This window comes from Ambystoma mexicanum, chromosome 8 (assembly GCF_040938575.1).
Source record: "Ambystoma mexicanum isolate Mex_15411 chromosome 8, UKY_AmexF1_1, whole genome shotgun sequence".
Lineage (NCBI taxonomy): Eukaryota > Metazoa > Chordata > Amphibia > Caudata > Ambystomatidae > Ambystoma > Ambystoma mexicanum.
Window position 1 is genome coordinate 753,686,902 of NC_090929.1, and position 20,705 is coordinate 753,707,606.

At 48.3% G+C, this 20,705-nt stretch overlaps 1 protein-coding gene across 15 annotated transcripts in view; it reads left to right on the forward strand.

Moving 5' to 3' along the window:
* SORBS1 (sorbin and SH3 domain containing 1) overlaps window positions 1-20,705 on the forward strand; it is an 862,221-nt gene that overhangs the window by 546,038 nt on the left and 295,478 nt on the right. For all 15 annotated transcript variants that reach the window (XM_069610575.1, XM_069610579.1, XM_069610580.1 and 12 more), the window contains one exon: window positions 14,235-14,318. In XM_069610575.1, the coding sequence (XP_069466676.1) occupies window positions 14,235-14,318 (84 nt within the window). The remainder of the gene's footprint in view (window positions 1-14,234; window positions 14,319-20,705) is intronic.

Sequence of the window (20,705 nt, forward strand, 5' to 3'; positions counted from 1 at the left end):
GCCTTGCCCAGAACAGGTGTGGTGCCCGCCGACGCGGTGGCCGTACGCCACCAGGCAATACTGTATGGGAAAACTCCATGTACGGTATGGCAACCCAACAGGCGGCATCAGTTGAAATGATGGCTCAGGCAATGGAGAGGGTGGACACTTCCATTATCCCCCCTGAAAGGCAGATGGAGCAACAACAGCAAGCAACAGACTCCATTTGCCAATCACACAGGGAAGACATGTTGGCGTCCAACAGGGACCGACGGGCGACAGTGGAGACTCTGCGGGAAGCCACTTCTATAGAGTCACAGGGCCACAGGGAAGCCCTGAGGGTAGAACTCCATAACCTCAGGGAGAATCTTGTTGAACTTGAGGCTTCCACAAATTTGAGGACAGAACAGCAGCTGGAGCGGCTCACACGTTCGCTCTCAGCTGAGCTGCAGGCAACTCGGGAGGAGATCCGGGCATCACGGGAGGCCATGCGTACAGAAATGAAGGAAACCCGTCAGGTGCTGCATGGGGATCTCCGTACTATCATCCTCCAGAACGAGACCTTCCACACCCACATTTTTGCTGCCATGGAGGACCACACCAGGGCTTTGCGTGGGCTACCTCCCATAGCACCACCACCTCCTGATGCAGCAGCAGAGGGTGATGAGAGCGACAGCAGCATTTCTCCCACAGTAGCGAAGCCGTGCAGGCCATGAGCCCATGTAGGTGTTTTTTTTCGCAACATCCACACAGGTTGGTGTTGGTGTGCACCCTGTCCTCGGACCTCCTGGGTGGCCTCCCCCCTGACCCCTACATGGCCATTTTATTTATTTTATTTTTTACAGTGTGTTGCCTTGTGTGGCTCCCGTGGGCATCCACTGTGTATTCCGGCTGGGCACATGCAGGCTTGTCCTGTGTTTGGGTTAGATGCTTGGGTTCCTGACACTCACACCCCTCCTGCTTCCCGTTCCATGGGCTTGCAAAGGGTGTGACCAAGTGACAGTGACTTACACAGTGACATTGGGCTCCCATGAGCTGTGTGGGCAGTCTGTAGTCATAACTGTGTGGACATCCCTAGTGGGGTTTGTTTTTGTATTGAACACTGCATGGTGTATTTATATGTGCTTGTGCATCCATGTCTTTCTCCTTATCCGCAGGTACCTTCTTCATGTCTTCACAAGGCTGTCTCCTTTGCAGATGCAGTTCATGTTGTATGCAGTACGCTGACACATTTGCCTGACAGCAACACTCTGGAGTTGGAAGGGGTCGATGTGCTGGCTTATTGAGGTTGTATGACTTACATTACTTTGAGTTTGTACTCTCATATTTTGGCAATGTTTCATGCTGTGTTGCTGTATTGTGTTGCTGGTAAGTATTTGGTCATGTGTGCTGTTTGTTATTGATTACTGGGAGCATATTGTCTGTGGGCTGTTTCCATTTGGGACAGTGCACTTTGTGACACTTGTGTCACGTGTTGTGCATTCCTTTGTTTGCTTTCACATTGCAGGACATGCCATGGTGTGTTGGGTGGCGGAGATGGGGAGGGGTTGGGTGACATGGCGCTATTTTCATGTTGTATTTTGCAAGGGGGTAGTCATTCATGCAGCATAACTGTGTGTCTTTTTGTGACACAGCATTGGTTGTCTTTGGGTAGGTAGGGATACACACAATGTAACACTTCCAGGTGACCAATCTCAGGCTGGTATGGTTGTGACAGTTGACTGTCCCTTATGTCATCATCATTGATTGTCATCTGGTATGTGCCAGGGCTGTGTGCACTCCACAGGGTTGTGATTTTAGGTGAAGTAATTAGCCACCAGCTGCGTACGGGCTGCCTCACCACGTGCCCTTTCCCCTCCCATGCTCAGCGGCCGTGCATGTGGTTGGGGATGTGGGGGCACCACCATGTCCACCGGCAGGCCCAGGCGTGTTGCAACGTTGTGCAGGACACATGCTGCCACTATGATCCTGCACACTACTGGGGGCACGTATAGCAGCTGCCCACCAGAGCAGTCAAGGGAGCGAAAGCGTGACTTGAGCACTCCGAATGTGCGCTCCACTATGCCCCGGGTTGGATTTGGGCTGTGTTGTATCTTATCTCTGGTGGTGTGGTGGGGTTCCGAATTGGCGTCATCATGTGGGTGCTCAGAGGGTAGGCACTGTCCCCTGGGGAGGTGATGATGGGTATCATTAGTGGGGTTGTGACTTTACTCAGTATCTGACATGCATGCATGTGCAGGGGCATTTATACTCACCAAGCAGCCATGTATCGCCATGCCGCCTAGCTTCTAGGTACCGGTTTAGCGTTGACATTCTGTAAATGAAACTGTCATGGGTGGACCCTGGATAGTTGGCATATACTCAGGTGATGATTCCCTTGGCATCATATACTACCTGCACGTTGATGGAATGCCAGTGCTTGCGGTTTCTATAGATGTGCTCAGTTGCCCTGGGAGGACGTAGAGCCACATGGGTGCAGTCAATGGCACCTAGCACTTTGGGGAAGTGTTCCACCCCGTAAAAATCCTGGATGACAGCCTGCCTTTCTGCAGGTGTTCTGGGCAGGTATATGTGCCTGCGGACTGATGGGCGTGCAGTCATGATGGCCAACACCTGGTGCAGGCAGCGTGACTGCGTGGCCTGTGACACCCCCCACACCACCACTATGGCACTTGTCCGCTGAAATGAACCAGTGGCCAAGAAGTACAGTACATTAAGCACCTTTTCCAAGGGGCTCAGTGCTTGGGAGCACAGGGTGGGTGATGTGAGGTCATCCTCCCACTTACTCACCAGGTCGAGAATTATGTGAGGTGGAAACCTGTACCTCCCATACACCTGGTCATCAAGCATCCCAAAAAGGCTGGTTCTGGGTGTAAAAATTCTGGCCCTGAATATCCTCCTCCTCCTCCAGCGGTATCCCACAACCACTGCTGCGAGGAACGGTTTATTCATCTTAGCGTCTGAGCTTGTTTGTTGTTTGCGCACACTTTTATGCTGCGCGGGTCCACGTACGCCTGCTTCCTGCTGGCGTACGTGTTTCCGGATTAGCGCGTCTTTTTTGGCGCACGCGTTAGCCCCGTTCGATTCCATGAATACGTGTTGTAGGTGTGCGTGTGGGCCTTCCGCGCATTTGCCTCCTGTACTTCCCCCGTGACGCCCACATTTTCACGCGTTGTTCCCCTTTCCGCGTGTTATGCCCCGTTTTACGCCTACTTTTGTTGTGTGCGCTGCGCTATGTGCGCTTTCGCTGTGCGCGTAACGCACGCTGTTTGAAGACGTGTGCGCGAGCGTGCGCCACGCAGGATTTACACGCGCACATCCATGGATTTACATGCGCACGGACTTCCATGAATCGCTGTGTGCGGGTTTCGCTGCGATTTTCGCACTTGCGCTGCGATTCGCACGCTTTCGCACGCTTGCGCGGAAATTTTCAGCGCACATTAATTCCATGAATCGGCCTGTAAATCTTTGAACTTTAGATCTTTGTTTACTTTTTTCAACACATCAGACTTTGCCACATTTTTTCAGTTGAATTAATTCATACGTGTCTTGACAGAACTTTCCAATAAAGACTTGTCCAGTGCCAATGTGGTTTGTCGCAATTTAATGTCCCGTCTATCTTTCTTGCCTTCTTACTTAAGTATATGGGCCTCATTACACGGTAGGCGGTGGACCAAGGTGCTGTTAGCACCTTGGTCCATGCCGGTAAAATACCGGCACCGCCTTGGTGGAAAGGGGAATTACCGCCCTATTCCAAGGTTGGCGGGGCGGTAATTCCCCCTTCCACCATTGCCCTTCCCCATTCCCATTTTTGCCCCATAGGGCATAATGGGAATGGGGAAGGTGCTAATTACGGTACCGCAAATTTGCGGTGCCGTAATTAGCACCAAGGTCCCTTAGTGGGTTGGTTTTTAACGCCTGCTAAAAGCAGGCGTTAAAGTACCAACCCGCTAAGGGACCTCGTAGTAAGGCGGTAAGGGTTAACGGTCACCTGTACCATTACCGGTGACCGTTAACCCTTACTGCCTACCGTGTAATGAGGCCCTATATCTTAAGGCCCCTTGGTGGAATTCTGCTGGTCCCCTTATGAAAGAACTAACGGTCACGTACTAGAGTGGTTGTTGGCCGCCAGGCTACCGGGCATACAGCGTCACAGACTCCTAGTCACTTGCCTTCCAGCAGATATGGCAGCTGCATGATTCCAGCGTTGAAGCAGAAGGATCCACTTGTCCTGGTGATCAATCCGGGAGCAGGCACCATTGTCCTGGAATCTCCTGTTCAGTCTTTTGGCAACTACTCTTCTTCTCCAAGCTAGGAGGTTGCTATCACAGTGAGTATTCAAAGTAAGTGGTTCCCGCGTTGGCAATATGCAATATACATATCCTTAATCTTGATGGCTGCTATCTGTAGCCCTTTATGTAACCAGAAGAAAAGTGTATGAAAAAGACCACCCGCTCCATTTTACCTTTAGAAAAGGAAAATAACATATCATGAGGATTTCCTTGATTCGTCTGATGTCATGTTTCCTGGCTGGAATCAGTTTAGTGGAATCCGACGGTACTTTCGTTGAAAAATGTTGGTCTCATAGACACTTTCCTTCATTTTAGTAACCACTCTGGATCATGACACCATGCCATTTATTTTCTCTGTCAAAAGTCGTTTTTTTAATAACCATGCATCTTTCTATTTTAAAACTTGTGCACTCAAATTGTTCCTATTGTCAACTATGGTCCCTATTTTCAATGATGCTCTCCTGCTTAAACACAATGGGCATGATTCACAAACCGTTTTTCAATGGGATTACACCATTATGAAATACTTTTGTGAATCGAGACCAATATAAATTCATTCGAAATTGCAATTTGGTGCCATGGGTCTGATTCACAAAGATATTACCAGGAGTACATCTGGTTTACTGATTGATTACACCTGTAGAGGGCTAATAGATTCACAAAAGAAGTTACCGTGGGTACATTTTGACTTACGCCTGACTCAGTCCTGAAGTAAGTCAGGCGTACGTTAGAGTTACTCTGTGTAACTTTGTTTGTGAATCGAATAACCCTTTGCAGGCATAAGTGAAGCGTATGCCAGACTATCTCGGCATAACTCTTTGTGAATCAGGCCCACCATTTTCAAGAAGCTGATGGCACGACTTTGGCCCTGATTCACAGAGCGTTTTCCAATGGGGTTTTGCCATTATAAAACGCTTCTGTGAATTAGGGCATTTGAGTCTTAGAATCGTGGCAACCGTATCTACATGCTTCCCTGCCATGAATGAGAGCGAATAATGCATTGCTTTCTTTAAAATATGGGTAATTAACTGCTTTTGAACATTATAATTAAGGTCCACCTCCTAATTAAAATAAGTTTTCGGTTGCACAGATTTGGCAAATAAGTGAACATCCAATTTTATAGCACCAACATTGTGTTGCTCTTCCTTCTCTAAAACATTTTTTGTTCGATATCCAACTCACCTGGGGGACCTCTGAGCTAGAAAACGTTTTGCCCAATCAAGCACAGGTTTCAAGGAGTGCTCAAGGGGATAATTTGCAATGGTCTCATTGATATCCAGTGTGCTAATAGGCTTAGTGAACTTTATATAGTGCGCTGCGTAGTGCCTGTGGCGCAACCCCATATTTAGCTTGCATCATGTGGGCAAATGTTTTGTGGCAGACAGGGCAATCCATGATGTGGCGTACTTTGAAGAAATACCATTGCCCAACACATATGAATTAGTGATGCGCTATGTGTGGCGGCACCGCTTGATATCCATCACTAATAGATGGCAACAAATATGTGAAGATGTGTAGGAGCTTAGACAATTCCCTGCGCTCTTACTCTTAATCCCTGAAAAAGTGCATTGTGGCAATGACAAATATTGTAATTGGCTATTTATAACATTAATAGCCAGAGGTCTCTAAGCGCGTACCTGGGGGATCGAACCAGTGTTGCTCCACATCGTCTTGCTTCCAAGGCGATCGCTTTGCTCCTGAACTATCCTCCTGTGCAGAGCCGGCCTTAGGGGGGGGCAGGCCGGGCGACCGCCAGGGATGCCACGCCCCCCAGGGCACCATTAGCCTCCGACACGCCAGCTCGGGGGAGTCTTTCAAAGGCTCCCCCGAGCTGGAGTTGTGGGAGAAGGCATGGCAGGCGGCCTTTTACTGTAAAATGTGCCCGCGGCGGCGTGTGCATTTAAATGCACCCCGCTGCCGCGGGCTGTTTTCATAAGAAAAGGTGCCATTAGCCCCCCACCACGCCAGCTCGGGGGGAGTCTTTCAAGGGGTCCTCCGAGCTGGCGTAGTGGCAGGCGCCTCATTGCCATTGAATGCACCTGCAGCGGCGGGCTCATTTAATGACAATGGGGTGCTAGCGCGCCCTATTTAACATCCTCGGCAAGACGAGGAGGTTAAAAAAAATGTTTTTTAAAAGTTGCCCATCCTTGCCCTGCCCCCTTCCGCCCCACCCCCTGTTAAGGAGGGGCACGCGATCTGCGAGGGTGGGCGCTATTTCGTCCAGGGCGCTGCTGCCTTTAAGGCCGGCCCTGCTCCTGTGAATCCTGTGAATATTTCATGTGACAAATCATAGGAACCATTTCACTTCAGCTAACATTTCACTTTGCCCTTTGTATAAAAGAGCATACAATTTTTTCAGAATTTAATTTGGAATATACGCATATGCACCAGGGGCTCTGACATTCCTCTAAACTGGACAGAGTGGTCAATGTTGGAATTCCCGGTGGATCACAGGAGTCATACGCATGCGTTATTTTGATATTATCTGAGCCTGTTACTAGGTTTATCTTTTCAATTCAGGGTGCTAAGTATACATGCTGAATAACAGTCCTCGGTAAAGTAATAAGGAAAGGGTCAAGAATGAGGACTTCACTAACATGATAAAAGTGACGTTCTTTTCACACGCTCAGGCGCATTTGTTTTGTTTTAAAATCCAACTAAATTATATATCAATCTGAATATCACTAAGGACAGACAGGAAATAGCAAAGCATTTAAATGACAATGCAGACACTCATTTGGAACGGGTTGGGTGAGGGCCACTATCCTTTCTTGTGTCCAGTGTTCACTGAGATCCTTTGGAATGCTCTTACGGGAGCAGCCACTTGCCATAGATATTGCGTCTGGTCGTTCGCACTAATGTCGCTCAGGCCAGCCTATGACCAGAGCAAAGGAGAAGGCAAGAATGCCCAAGGCATTTTGAAACAGTAAGAGTGGAGGTGATTTACATGACATACAGAAAAAGCAAAAGGAATGAACAATAGCGCCAATTATAGAGGAACAAACAGCACAAGTTGCCTTGCCCTCGTGCAATACTCGACATGGCATGTCACCATGAAACTGTGCTGTCCACATTACCTTTTAGGGTTCAGACGGAATTCTGTATGTTTTGTTTGTTTCTAGCTAACATCATCAAATAAAGTACAATTTGTCTTAAAGAGACAGACATTGTTGCGCCTTCGCCTGAGGCGCGGTTTCCGTGGGCGTGCGCGCTAGCGCAGCAATGAAACACGGGAGCCGATGCGTAGTGCTTCTTACTTTATTGATAACATCGGCGGAACTGCCGAACCCCGTTCCCGTCCCTCCCCTTCCCCTGACGTCACGTCCGGGCGTCATGTCCGTGGGGCCTCAACAGAGGCACACCCACACAACGATGTGGGCAACCCAACATCTCCCCCCTTTTTAACATGTAAGCCCTAGGGCCTCATTCTTACCCCATTTCTTCAATGAGTCGCATTGGCTTCATGCGGCTCCTCTGGGGTCGCTTTGCCTTGCTCGGGGTCGGTCTTTCTCGGGTGGGGTTTGGGAGGTGTGCTTCTTCTCCTGACTCTTCTCCGTCTCCTTGATATGCCTTTTCACCTGGCCTGTCGTCATCGCTGTCTCTGTCCATGGTCCATTGATCTTCCTGTGCTGGATTGACGCGCTTGAAGTGCGAGCTGTTCCTGGTCACCACCGACCAGTCGTCCCTTTGTGCAGTGACCATGGTTCCTTTCTTGTGTGTCACTATTGGGGGGGGTGGACGCGAACGTGGCTTCTTCCTTACGATTCTTGGGTTGCTTGAGCCATACTTCGTCCCCTGGTTGCATTATGCTTTCACAAGCTCTTCTTTTCCTGTCCGTGAATTCTTTTGTCTTCTCTTTCCTCACTGTGTCATTAGCTTTCGCTTCCTGCTCCAGCTGTGTCGGCTCTTGCGGTCTCGGATCCTCAGGCAGCCTCGTGGTGATCGGCCTCCGGAATAGCAGGTCCGCAGGGCACACTCGCGTCGTGCTATGGGGCGTGTGCCTGTAGTCTCGTAATAACTGATTGAGGGCCTGTTCAAACGGCTTATTTTGGACATGGGCGATTTGTAAGGTTCTCTTTATGTTGCCCATGAACCTCTCGACCATGCCATTTGCTTGGGGCCATCGGGGGGTTATTCGTCGGTGTCGAAACCCCATGTATTTTGCGAAGTTTTGGAAGTCTTGACTTATGAAGGTAGGGCCATTGTCCGACTTTATGATCTTTGGGATGCCATAAGCAGAGAGCATCCTATCGAGGGCCGGGATGACGCTCGATGTGGCGCTGCTTTCTACTATCTGAGCGTCCGGGTATCTTGAATGTTCGTCCATGAGTACGACCACATGTGTCTCGTTGTTCAGTGGTCCAAATAAATCTACCGCTAGCTCCTCCCACACTTTGTGCGGCATCGGTGACGATTGTAGTGGGTTTGGATGTGGCGGGGGCGCCACTTGCGCGCAGACATGGCAGCTCCCAACGATGGATTCTACTAGACGGTCAAGCTGTGGGAACCAGGCTTTCTGTCGAAGGAGGAGCTTTGTGGCGACTACTCCTCTGTGCCCTTCGTGTGCCAGGTGTACTATTCTCTCACGGAGTGATCTTGGGATGACGACTTTGCATCCTTTTAGTAGCACGTTGTCTTCCACTACTGTCAGCTCTTCTTTTACTTGGTCCAACCACCTGACGTCCTCCCTTGTTGTTTCCGATTCCTTCCTGGCCTGTTGTCTCATGAGGGTCGTCTTGTTGGCCTGTAAACAGTGCCTTGCAATGCGAAGCGCTGGGTCCGCCTCTGACTGCATCGACAGTTCTGACCATCCTACTGGGAGCGGTTGCAGGTGATGTATGATGTAGTTAATGTATGCGTCCGCTATGGACGGCTGTGAGACGGTTGTGGACATGGGGTGTCGTGAAAGGTAATCCGCGGGGTTCTCCTCTTTCCCCGGGCGATGCTGTATTTGAAACCGGTAGTCCTGTAGGCGCAGGCCCCATCGGGCTATCCTCAGCGGCATCCTGGCTTTCGGGCTTCCATATATGGTGAGCAGGGCCTGATGGTCCGTGATGATGGTAAATTCCTTGCCAAACAGGAAGAGGTGGAAGTATTCGCAAGCCCAGACGACCGCCAGGCTTTCCTTTTCCGCCTGCGAGTAGGCCTGTTCTGTGGTCGTCAGGGTCCGGCTGGCATATGCTACCACGTGTGTGATGTGTGGCTCCCTGGGATCTTTCTGGGTCAGTATGGCTCCAAATGCGACCGGGCTGGTGTCTACGATAAGTTCGGTGTCACGGCTGGCATCAAAGTATGCCATGTCCTCAGCTTGTGATATGGCCTTTCGTATTGCCTCAAATGCTGCTTGGCATTCTTGTGACCATATGAATGGCGTGTCTTTACGGGTGAGTAAGCGTAATGGGTTGCTGACAGTGGCATAGTCTTTGAGATATCTGGAGCAGTAGCTGGCTAGGCCCAGGAATGATCTTAATTCTGTGGTGTTTATAGGGGGCGAGGCCGAGTTGAGGGCTTCAACTTTTTCTGGGTCGGGCCTCATAATTTTGTCTGAAAAGATGTGCCCGAAGAATCGCAGGGATCCTTTTGAAAACTCACACTTGGATTTGTTCAGGGTTAGTCCTGCGCCATCTAGTGCCTGGCATACTCTGTGTAGTGCCACCTCATGTTCTTCCTGTGATTTGCCGTAGACTAAAACGTCGTCCGAATAATTTAGACAGTTGGGGACGTGCCTGATCACCTTGTGAATCTCCTCCTGAAAAATTTCAGCGGCCGAGGAAATGCCAAAACGGAGTCTTTTGTACTGAAAGAGTCCAAGATGAGTAACAAAGGTGGTGATATATCGGGATTCAGGCGCGATTTCAATTTGGTGGTATCCCTTGGTGAGATCTAGTTTAGAGAAGACTCTCGCGCCGTGAAGGAGGTGGATCATGTTGGTGATCCTGGGTGCCTGATGCCTCTCCCTTTCAATGGCGGTATTGGCTCTGCGCATGTCTATAGACGTATGGATCCTTCAGGTGATTTCTTGGGGACGGGGACGATGGGAGAAACCCAGGGTGTTGGACCCGACACGGGTTCTATGACGTTCATTTTGATGAGCTTGTCCAGCTCCTCTTCCACTTGGCGTTGGATGTTGAATGGAATTCCTCGATAATGTTGGCCCACTGGTTTGACTTGAGGATTTATATGGAGATGAACTTTCCTGTTTCGCAATTTGCCGAGGCCGGTGAAGAGTTTCGGAAATTAACTTTCGATTGCTTCCGGTTTGGCAAAGTACTTGAGGGCCATCAACCGGTATAAAATGTGCACTAGGCCCATGTCAACCGCTGTCCAGAAACTCAAAATGCATCCGCTGTTGGCCTCCGTGTCCAGGATGTATAACGGAATCTTGGCTGTGTGTTCTTTGTGGGTGCACCATGCCGTGATCATGCCCTTACATGGCAGAGGGGTAGTGGAGCCATAGGGGTATATATCTACTGTGGCTTTCTTGATTTTGGGTGGCGTGGCCAGTGATTGGTATGCTGGTTCGCTTAAGATGTTGACCGTCGCTCCGGTGTCTACGAGAAATTTCACTGGGGTATCATTCACTTGAAGTGTCAATATGGGACTGTGCTGAGTCGCCGCGGTATTGTCCTTTAGGGTCCACACGTAGCCTTTCCTCCTTTGATCATCCTCTGATGATGGGGAGTCACTGCTGGTGGGGGACCATGTTTCCACGTATCATACGAATCGCCGTCTGTGTGAACGTATTGTGTCCTCTGATGAGCGTTTGTCTTCCCGGGTGTATCGGCTTCTGCGGTCGCTGTCTTCTTTCCTGTTGTGCCTTCTTTCGCTATCTCCCACTGATCTGGGGGGGCTCTGACGAGTGTATCGGCGTCTGTCCTGATTTCGCTGTTTAGGTGGCGTGTGTGTCGGTGCGTTCTTGCACGTGGCCCTGTAGTGATCCATTCCTGCGCACGCGGCGCATTTTTGTCCTATCGCCGGGCATTACCCTGTGTGTGGGTATTCGTATCCGCATTTGAAGCATGTGGCTCCAAGGGGTTTGTTTCCTTGGGTGAGGTGGGTGTGCAGTTTGTTGATCGATTCAGTGTTTTCACTGTGTTGTTGTAGGGTCACCTTGCCCAGGCTGTCCAATTGAGAGTCCACCGCGGCTTCCATGCGGGCCAGCGCTAAGATCTCTTCTAGTGACCTTTGCTTCTGTAGGAGTTGCTTGCGAAATGGTTGCGAGAGGCACCCCGCTATCACTTGTGACCTGAGCGCTTCTTCGTTGGAGTATCTATGGAACTCACAGTGTTTGAGTTTAATACGGAGGCGCATTACGAAATTGTCTAATGACTCCCCTTTCTCTTGTCTGGTTATGTGGAACATATGATGTTCATAGTCGACATTTGTATGTGGCGCGAAGTATTCTGATAATTTGGTGTGTAGCTCCCCATAAGTGACTGTGTCAACATTTAACAGTTCTCCTGCAATGTCTCTTACCGCAGATCCCACTGCCATGAACAGTGTGTTTTTTAGCCTTGTGTCATCTGTTAGCCCAATGGCGCCGGTGTAGAATTTAAAATCTCGGAGCCATATGTTCCATCTGGGTCCCAGATTTGAAGTGTCTCGTATTTCAAAGGGGTTGGGCATATGCATGACTTGGGATGCCCCTCCCTCATTTTGTACCTGTTGGCCGATATCTTGCGCCGTGTCCGCATTTCCAGGTGCAGTTGCCGCTGTTCCCGCCCCTCCAGAGGAGGGTGCCGTGGTGCTTGCTGTGTCTGACATGGCTGCAAACCGAAGGTGTGCCTGTGTGTGGGCGAGTAAATGTGGTGCTTGTCTTCCCCACGCTCCTGGCTGGTGTCACGTGGTGCAGGGAAACGGAGCGCTGTGTCCTTCAGCGTGTGGCTTGGGGATGGCCTTCCGGCGACACCCGCCGGGTGTGCAGCATGCACGTGCGTCCCCTCCGTCGTCACGGAGGTGGACGCGTGGTGCTCGTGTGCTTCTCCAGGCTCAGTCACGCGGGAGACGGGTTGGGTGTGTTGCATGCACGTGCGTCCCCTCCGTCATCAAGGAGGCGGACGCGCGGTGCCCGTGTGCTTCTCCCCAGGCTTGGTCACGCGGGAGACGGGGCGGCGTGGTTGTAGATTGCTGCGAGCCGGCCTTGTCAGTGTGCGCTCGCGGGGGCCCATGTGCTGCTTCTGGGCCTTCGGTCACGTGGGAGGCGGGGCAACGCTGAGTGCAGCTCACCGCTGCCGAGGAGCGCCGACGTGCAGAACTGCCTATTGCAAACCTCGACGCGGCTTCGGCGGGGCCGTACCCGCTCGTCGCCAGTGTTGCGCCTTCGCCTGAGGCGTGGTCTCCGTGGGCATGCGGCTCGCGCAGCAATGAAACACGGGAGCCGATGCGTAGTGCTTCTTACTTTATTGATAACATCGGCGGAACTGCCGAACCCCGTTCCCGTCCCTCCCCTTCCCCTGACGTCACGTCCGGGCGTCATGTCCGTGGGGCCTCAACAGAGGCACATCCACATAACGATGTGGGCAACCCGACAGACATCTCTGCTATCTATGCAAAGTAAATATCATGTACCAAGATGTTAAACCCATCTTTTAATTGCGCTATTTAAGGAGCATCATTTGAAATGGGCTGGAATTACAAACCATACTTATGTGGAATTCCAATAGGAATATACAATATTGCTCTAAGTATGTTCACAAAATAAACTAGAATGCACAATTATACGCTCTGGCCCTGAATAATTGCTGCAAAATGCTATGAGATGTCCCAAACAAAAAAAGGGCACCTTAAAAGATGTATTTCCAGTGATACTGCTTATATTTATGCATGCAAGCATTCTGTCTCAGTTAGGGCATTTTACCCAGCTAGGGCAGAGGTCTCTAATAACTGATTTATGGAGCTAACTTTTTGTCACTGAGTGTCTTTTTGAGCTATATATGCCATAACACAGTGGTCCCATTTGACCACACCTTGTATATATGCATCTTAAACGGGGGTGATGGAGAAGTATATCCTGGGCACCCCCTAAGTCCGGTGGAGTGCCGGGGGTCTGCCACTAAGGAGGTTAACGATCCCTGTGGCTTCTCTTGCCTCCTCAAAGGCTCATGTGTAACTGAGTAATTATTGCAGCGATTTTGGGTAAGCCCACCTCTATCAAGTCGATTTTGCAAAAAAACATCATTGCCAGGTGAAAGAAGCCAAAGCCTTTCAACATTCTATTGAGTGATTATCACGAGAGCCGGTGGTGGTCTATGATTGGTCAAAATGGCCAGACTATCAGAGATAATGTTCAGAGTAGTGCTAGAATGTGTGTGTGTGTGTGTGTGTGTGGGTGTGTGCGTGTAGATACACAGGACATTGTCAAGCTCCTTCAGACCGTTTTAGTAAAGAGTACATTTCTTTTTCAGTGTCTGTTACCTGTCCTGTCTTTTTACCTTCATGCTTCTTGTGTGACCTTTCAACATTATTTGTGGCCTAAGAGATTGTCTTTTATGTTGTCTTTGTGTTCCTTTTCGAGGGATCTGTCAAAAAAGTGTTGGCTTTCTGGTGTGTCCTACTGTATATGGTGCTACACGCCACCTCACTCTGCTTACGGTGTATGGCATAGTTTCTCTTGCATGTTCATGTGCCGCTAGAGATGCAGTTTTACTGAGGCTTTGGCAATTCACAGAATTCACACTCCTTCACCAAAGATGGAGAAGTCCTTGTAATATTGATTGGCACAGTTATCTGACAAGTGCACAATAGTTTCCGCTTCAGAGACCACCTATGCCCACACATACATTTTTCAACCCTTTAAGAGATAGAGGGCCTGGTTCACAAGATGTTTTTCAAAGGGATTTTCCCATTCTAAAACTCGTTGGGAATCAGGCCAAGAGCCTGCATCTCTAGCGGTCCCTTTTCTGTGTATTCTTTTCATAATCTTATCCTTCTCTTTCTTCCATTCCCCTGTCGCCGACCCTGTAGACTCGCGATATAAGTCCTGAAGAGGTAGATTTAAAGAATGAACCTTGGTATAAGTTCTTTTCGGAACTGGAGTTTGGGAAGCCGGTAAGTTTCATAGCTGCAGTCAAAGCTACAGTTTGCAGTGTTGTTGCAATAACAGAAAATACACCTTGCTAATGTACCTATGTAGCGTATAACTCTTGTTATGCCCTGTGAAGTGATGTAAATGTGCCCAGCGCCTCATAACTAACATAGGCAGCCCAACATGAACTTCCATAGCGCACCCCTCCGTCAGTGTCAAAGAAGTGCGAGGTTGCGCTCTTTTGCAAACGTCATATTATGATGGAAGCTTTTCTATGTAGGTACTGATTGAGGTATAGAAGGTTATATAACAGGTGGAGGTGATGATGATCAAGAGAGGCACTGCATTTCAGAAATGTGGCTAAGGTTTCGTCATTGCTCCATCAACAGTTATGTAACCAACAACAGCTCCCTCATCATGATGCAGGCGGGAGCTGGTATTGCTGCAGAAGTGGTGCATTATTTCAGAAAATTCAACATGTTTACTGCTGAACTGTGCTGTGCTAATGTAACCCATCCTAGTGCATACTTCTCCCAGTGTGTGTGTCACACATGCTTCGTTTCAGGGATGTCAGCTATTTCATAATTTTTTTTTATTTTTTATTTAATTGTTTTTTTTTTTATAACACGCCTAATACCATACCTGAGTTCGGTTTCTAAGCACGGATCCGGGATCCGAACCTTTGTTGCTCTGCGTGGTCTTGCGTCCAAGATCAGCGTGTTGCCCCTGTGCTCTTCTCCGTTAATGTGGTGTAACAAAAAACGTAACTTCCCCTAAAATTCCTTCTACCAGTACTCTAAACCTTTTAATACAGAACCTATCGAATGATCGCTGGTCGTTCTTATCAACCAGTATCTCACGTATGGCTATCATGGTTATCACAGCCATGAATAGCATTGTCCTATACCCACTTATTCTAAATTCAAACTGTAAACATGAAGTTAGCTTTTTCTTTAATGACGTTTTTGGTGTGTTTGTCGTGAACTTGTCCTTTCTGACCGCATTATGACCAAGACCCCTTCACTTCATACATTAGTAGAGAATTACAAATTGAGCTATGTATAAAATAGCACTGCCCTGTAAGACAAAGACAATATTTTTTAAGAGAACGGCTTGCATTTGAGCTAATGTGCATACTCGCAGTGCCATGTGCATGTGCCTCTAAGCTGGAAGGCATCTTCCAGTGATGGTTATTGGGTGACACTGTGGCACCTGTGACTTGGCTGTGCCTACAACGTGTAGCGGGGTCTGAGTGAGTCAGAATAGTTGAACAAAGAAGGCCATGAGATTACAAGAAAATGACTTCAAATTCAGGAAGGGCATAGCTGAATGGTGCACTCCTGGCAACTAGAACCACTTCCCTACTAAGGACTTCTGAACTCAAATATATTTTCCAAGCAGATGTGAAATAACTTTTTATTAGGCACTGGAAATATATATATAGTGAGTGTAAACGATGCTTACATGTGCTCTCCCCTGACTGCTTTACAGTCGTACCAGTCCCCTTCCCTTTCCCTCTTCTGCCTACTCCCCTCCCTTCCTATCTTTTATTACTCCTTGACACTCGGAAGCGATGCAACATGCCGAAATGCTCACTGCCCTAAGCTAGCTGCTCCACATGCCCCACAGGCCCTCTGCCGCCTAATCCACGCCCTTCCTTCCCTTGTTTGTTCTTGGCCGTCGGAATCGGCGAACATTAGAAAATCACGCAACCCATCTGCACCCCCTCGGCCCCCACAAATAAATAGATCATTGTTAAAAAAACCGCACTTAACTTGATACCCCTCGCATGTGAGGATGCAGTGCCATCCCGTTTCCTCTCATGGATCATATTGACCAAGGAAGTACATTAACAAGAGGAAATCACATATTTTGCGGGTCTGCTGATTCACATAATAAAACTGCATGTTCTAATGGGCCTGCTTTACCAACGCGTTTTGCAATGGGAAAATCCCATCCCAATGTCTTTGCACAAGAAGTTTTTGCACACCCGCAAAATGTAGACTTAGAAGTCGCTGAAGCAGGGGTGGAAGCGTAAAAATCGGCATGTTCAGTGATAGCCCCATTAAGACCCATCAGTATTATGCAAACCCTGTACCCGCATGTGGGTGTGGTTGCCTAATGTATATGCAAGCGTCGGGAACACGCCCAGCACGTACATGTACATGGAGGGACTGCCTGCCAGTCCCTTGCCCCTGGTCCTGCTCCTAAATGCGAGTCTGCTTTGTGAATCAGGGGATTTGCTTGCGGCGCTGCACCTGCAGAATGGGAGGCGCACTTGAACCTGATATTCTGCTCCAAGAGCTTTTCATGTATTGCTTCCAGGGTATTTTTACTTTCCGCCTCGTTTCACATATTTGCCAGTCCTTCTCTGTTCTCATTTGGCTAATAAATCTTTCAGGTGTACCAATTAACTATTTTATTTAGTTTATTTAGTTTTGTGTATTGTTCATGTCTAGTAGAAAGTGCATATTGTTATCAATATGTATGCAGTGACTTAATGTGACAAGAAAGGCAAAACTGATTCTAGAGTGTATAAAATGTTTCAAACTAATTACAATTCAGCTCCATTTATACAAAAAAAAATACAAGAATCTAGTGGTGTGAGTGCAAATGATTTGCCCAGGATCACACAATGTTGGCCAAATCAGCAAATCGACTTGCTACCACTGTTTCTTTTTAGCCCTCCTTCATTTCAGTTTTTAGCTTGTATCACTACACGAGTTAGCTGTCTTATAATTAAACAAACCTTGTCAGTAGACCATTAATTGATGTGTCTGTTTTTAAGGAAAGATGGCAATGAGGCATCATTTAAAAGTTGAATCTGTAGCGAACACATTGGTGGTCCCTGGTTAGCGAGCCGGGAGGTGGTCCCGGGTTAGCTGCGCCCTGATACCCCTCGGTCTGGAGCGCATTATAAATGAATAAACAAGCAAACAAACCTCAGAGCCTAAATCTGGCCTTCCACGCTGGAGACGAGAAACTCATGATCCTGTGATGTCTGATCGGTTCCTATTGAGGAATTAGTTTTCTAGATCAGTATTTTAGTGGGTGGACGTTGATGTCATCTACTCCCCATTACCTGTGCTCGGTGGCGTGTGTCCTATCCACACCAGAGGAGGCACGCGCCTTATCATCTGACTTCTGTTACAAAAATAAAATTCACTAATGTACAAAAAGAACCAAAAGAAATAGCGACACAATGCCGGTACACCTCCACAGATGCATTCGGTATGTCCTTTTAATGGTTCCGTTTTCAAAATGAAGTGGAAATCTAGAGTATTGCCCTTGTAAATGAATCTCGTGGAGATGCCACTGAGGTAATGGGTAGAACTAGAAGCATTGTTTCCATTGGAGTATTTGGAATCGCACAGCCACAAAGACCCTATTCATAAGGTCAGGCCATTGACATTTCGGAAAGAGCAGGGGAGGCCAAGGCTGGGATACTGTGAGGTTTTTCCCAGAGCCTCAGTGTGAGATGGCCGACTGTTTTTTGCCAAAGCTTCAGTTTAACGGCCACCATTCAGCCCTTACTCTCTTTCGCAGAAAGCCTGCCGTTCCCTTTTCCACAATTTCTTGGGGGAGTGACAGAAGCACTTCAGCTGCTCATTCTAGCCATGCCTCCTTCCTACACAGTGGCTGAGGCATCTTCTGGTGGGTGAACATTTCTAGATTAGGCGCATTAATATTCCCCCGAATTAGTGCAAACAACTGAGTGTAAGCAAAGAAGCAGAGTACTGTAAGGGGTTATGGGGCAGTGCCTTCTCCGAATTTTTTTTTAATTAACGTGTTGAAATTATGCATTTTACAGCACCACCGAAATTCAATAACAAGCACATACTTTACAATCTGTTCACTATGGCAACACATGAAAAAATCCAATAGATGCCAAGTTACCAAGAGTACACAGGAGCATTTAACCATTTTACAACATTTTCGAGGTGGTTGTGCCTACAATATACACCAGCATTCCCAATATAAAAGTCAAACACACACACACACACACACACTCATTCACATTCTTGTGCTCGCACGTTACTAAAAATGTCAAAAAACACAAGCATGTGCACAGTATTTTTTTTATTAAAAATGTACTCTCCATGCCTTGATCTGTCTTATCCCATGTTCAGGCATTGCAGGCTCTTAAGCAAGTGACTAGAAGCACACTGGGATATGAATCAGTGGCCCATGGGTGTTGCCAAACCCCACCCCGTCCTTCCTGGCTCCGCTACTATGCCCACATCATTATATAGGCAAGCACACTTTGGGAAGATGACAGAGGAAAGCATCCACTGCTGGGTGGGCCAGCAGCAAAATTACACACCGGAGATTACACACATACAAAGAAATAAATAGAAGGATAATTACACAAAGCCCCTCTCTCTATTTTGTTGGGGCAAATGAAACACAGATCTTAAAATTATTGTTGTTTTACCTACTGTCATTGCCTCTTTAATCATATAGAATTTTGTTTTACAGGATTGTTAGAAATGAAAACCCATGTATAGCCCAATTGAATCCAAAAACCAACTAAAATGTACACCAATAGCATGTCGAGTAATCTGCATCAGTGTTATGGGAATACATGTTTTTACCTGGCTAATACCCGTGTAGTGGAAATGTTCACATTTAAACATGACATTTAATGATATATGAAGCATGCACGAAGTAGTCATGTTTATTTTAGAACACATCTAGCTCAATTTTTTTGGTAAAGCAGTCACATAGGAGTAACATGTACTGAGCTCTCAAGGTGCCCCCTGTCGAATGGGGTTAGCTCATCATTCCTTACTCTACGTTTGCATCCTGCTGCACCTATAAATGAAGCATTGTAAATCCCAGAATGCAAAACAAAAAAGCAGGACTAGAGGTGCCAATCTATTGGACATGGAACAATTTGATAACTCTGTAAATTAACTTGCAAAATATTCTCTGAAAGTAAGCATCTAAGAGTATAAATGTTAGTATGTTTACAACACTATTTATGGGCCTCATTACGACCCAGGCGGTAAGTTACCGCCTGGGCCGTGACTTTACCACCATGGCGTAAACTACGTTTACGCCATGGTGGTTGGCGGACTTACCGCCCCATTCCGAGGTCGGCGGGGCGGTAAGTCCCCAATCCCCATTTACCCTTCCCCATTCCCATTTTTGCCCCATAGGGCATAATGGGAGTGGGGAAGGCGTTAATTACGCCACCGTAAATTACGGTGGCGTAATTAACTCCATGGTCCCTTAGCGCCATGGATTTTAACACCTGCTAAAAGCAGGTGTTAAAAGCGCCATGGGGCTAAGGGACCTCGTAATTGGCGGTAAGGGGTCGGCGCAGCTAACGCTGGCGTTAACCCCTTACCGCCAGGGTCGTAATGAGGCCTTATGACCGTCATTACGACTTTGGCGGTAGCCATGCCGCTATTGGCGGCATGGTTGTTGCCAAAATCGGGTCCGGGTCTGGGTTCCCAGAATGGGGAATTACCGGGCCATTCCGAGTTCGGAGGGCCCCGTAATTCCTCCCTTCAGGAACCCGGGCCCGGACCTTCGCCATTCCCATTTCAGCCCCCATAGGGCTGAATGGGAATGGGAGAGGGAGCAAACAACGGGCTGATTACGAGCGGCCTGTTGTTTGCTCCCTCTTCCCCTTGTGGGACCCGCTCTGTACGTCTGGTAAAACCAGACGTGCAGAATGGATCCCGCGAGGGGACCTCGTAATTAGGCGGTACGGGGTTGACGGCGCCGGCACCTTTACCGGCGCCGTTAACCCCTACCGCCTCACTTATAATGAGGCCTTATATGGCCTCATTACGAGCTTGCCGGCCCGGATACAACGGTACCGGTAAGCTTGCGGGTACCGTTGTATCCGGACTGGCAAACTCTGAGTTGTGTTCGCGGGTGCCTTTCATTCCGCCAGGTCTGACCTGGCGGAATGAAAGGCACCCGTGAGCACAGCATGCCTGTAGCACAGGCACCATTATGAACGTTGCCTGTGCTACAGTCATCCCCATTCCCATTGAGCCCTAATGGAGATCACCCGATTCGGGCACCCACGAAAGGGCAATTACCGGGTCCGGCGGGGCCAGAATACCCCGGTAATTGGCCATTGACGGGTGCCGGACTTTCTTGCAAGTTTGGAGGTAGCCTGGCGGTTTTACCGGCAAGGCTACCTCCAAACTTGTAATGCGTCCCTATATTCCCATTTTGTGAGGTAGATCACATTCCTATTTGTGTTAAATAAATAATGTAAGTCAGTGAAAAAACTGTTAAAAGGACATTATGGTTAAGTTGCACTAATAAAAACCTCCTAAATTCGGTGGAAAAAATGTTAAAGGGGCGTTATGGTTACAAGTAAAATCGAAACCCCCCAGAAATTCGCCAGTTATGGTAAGCTAAGCAACCATAACTCACGCCACCAC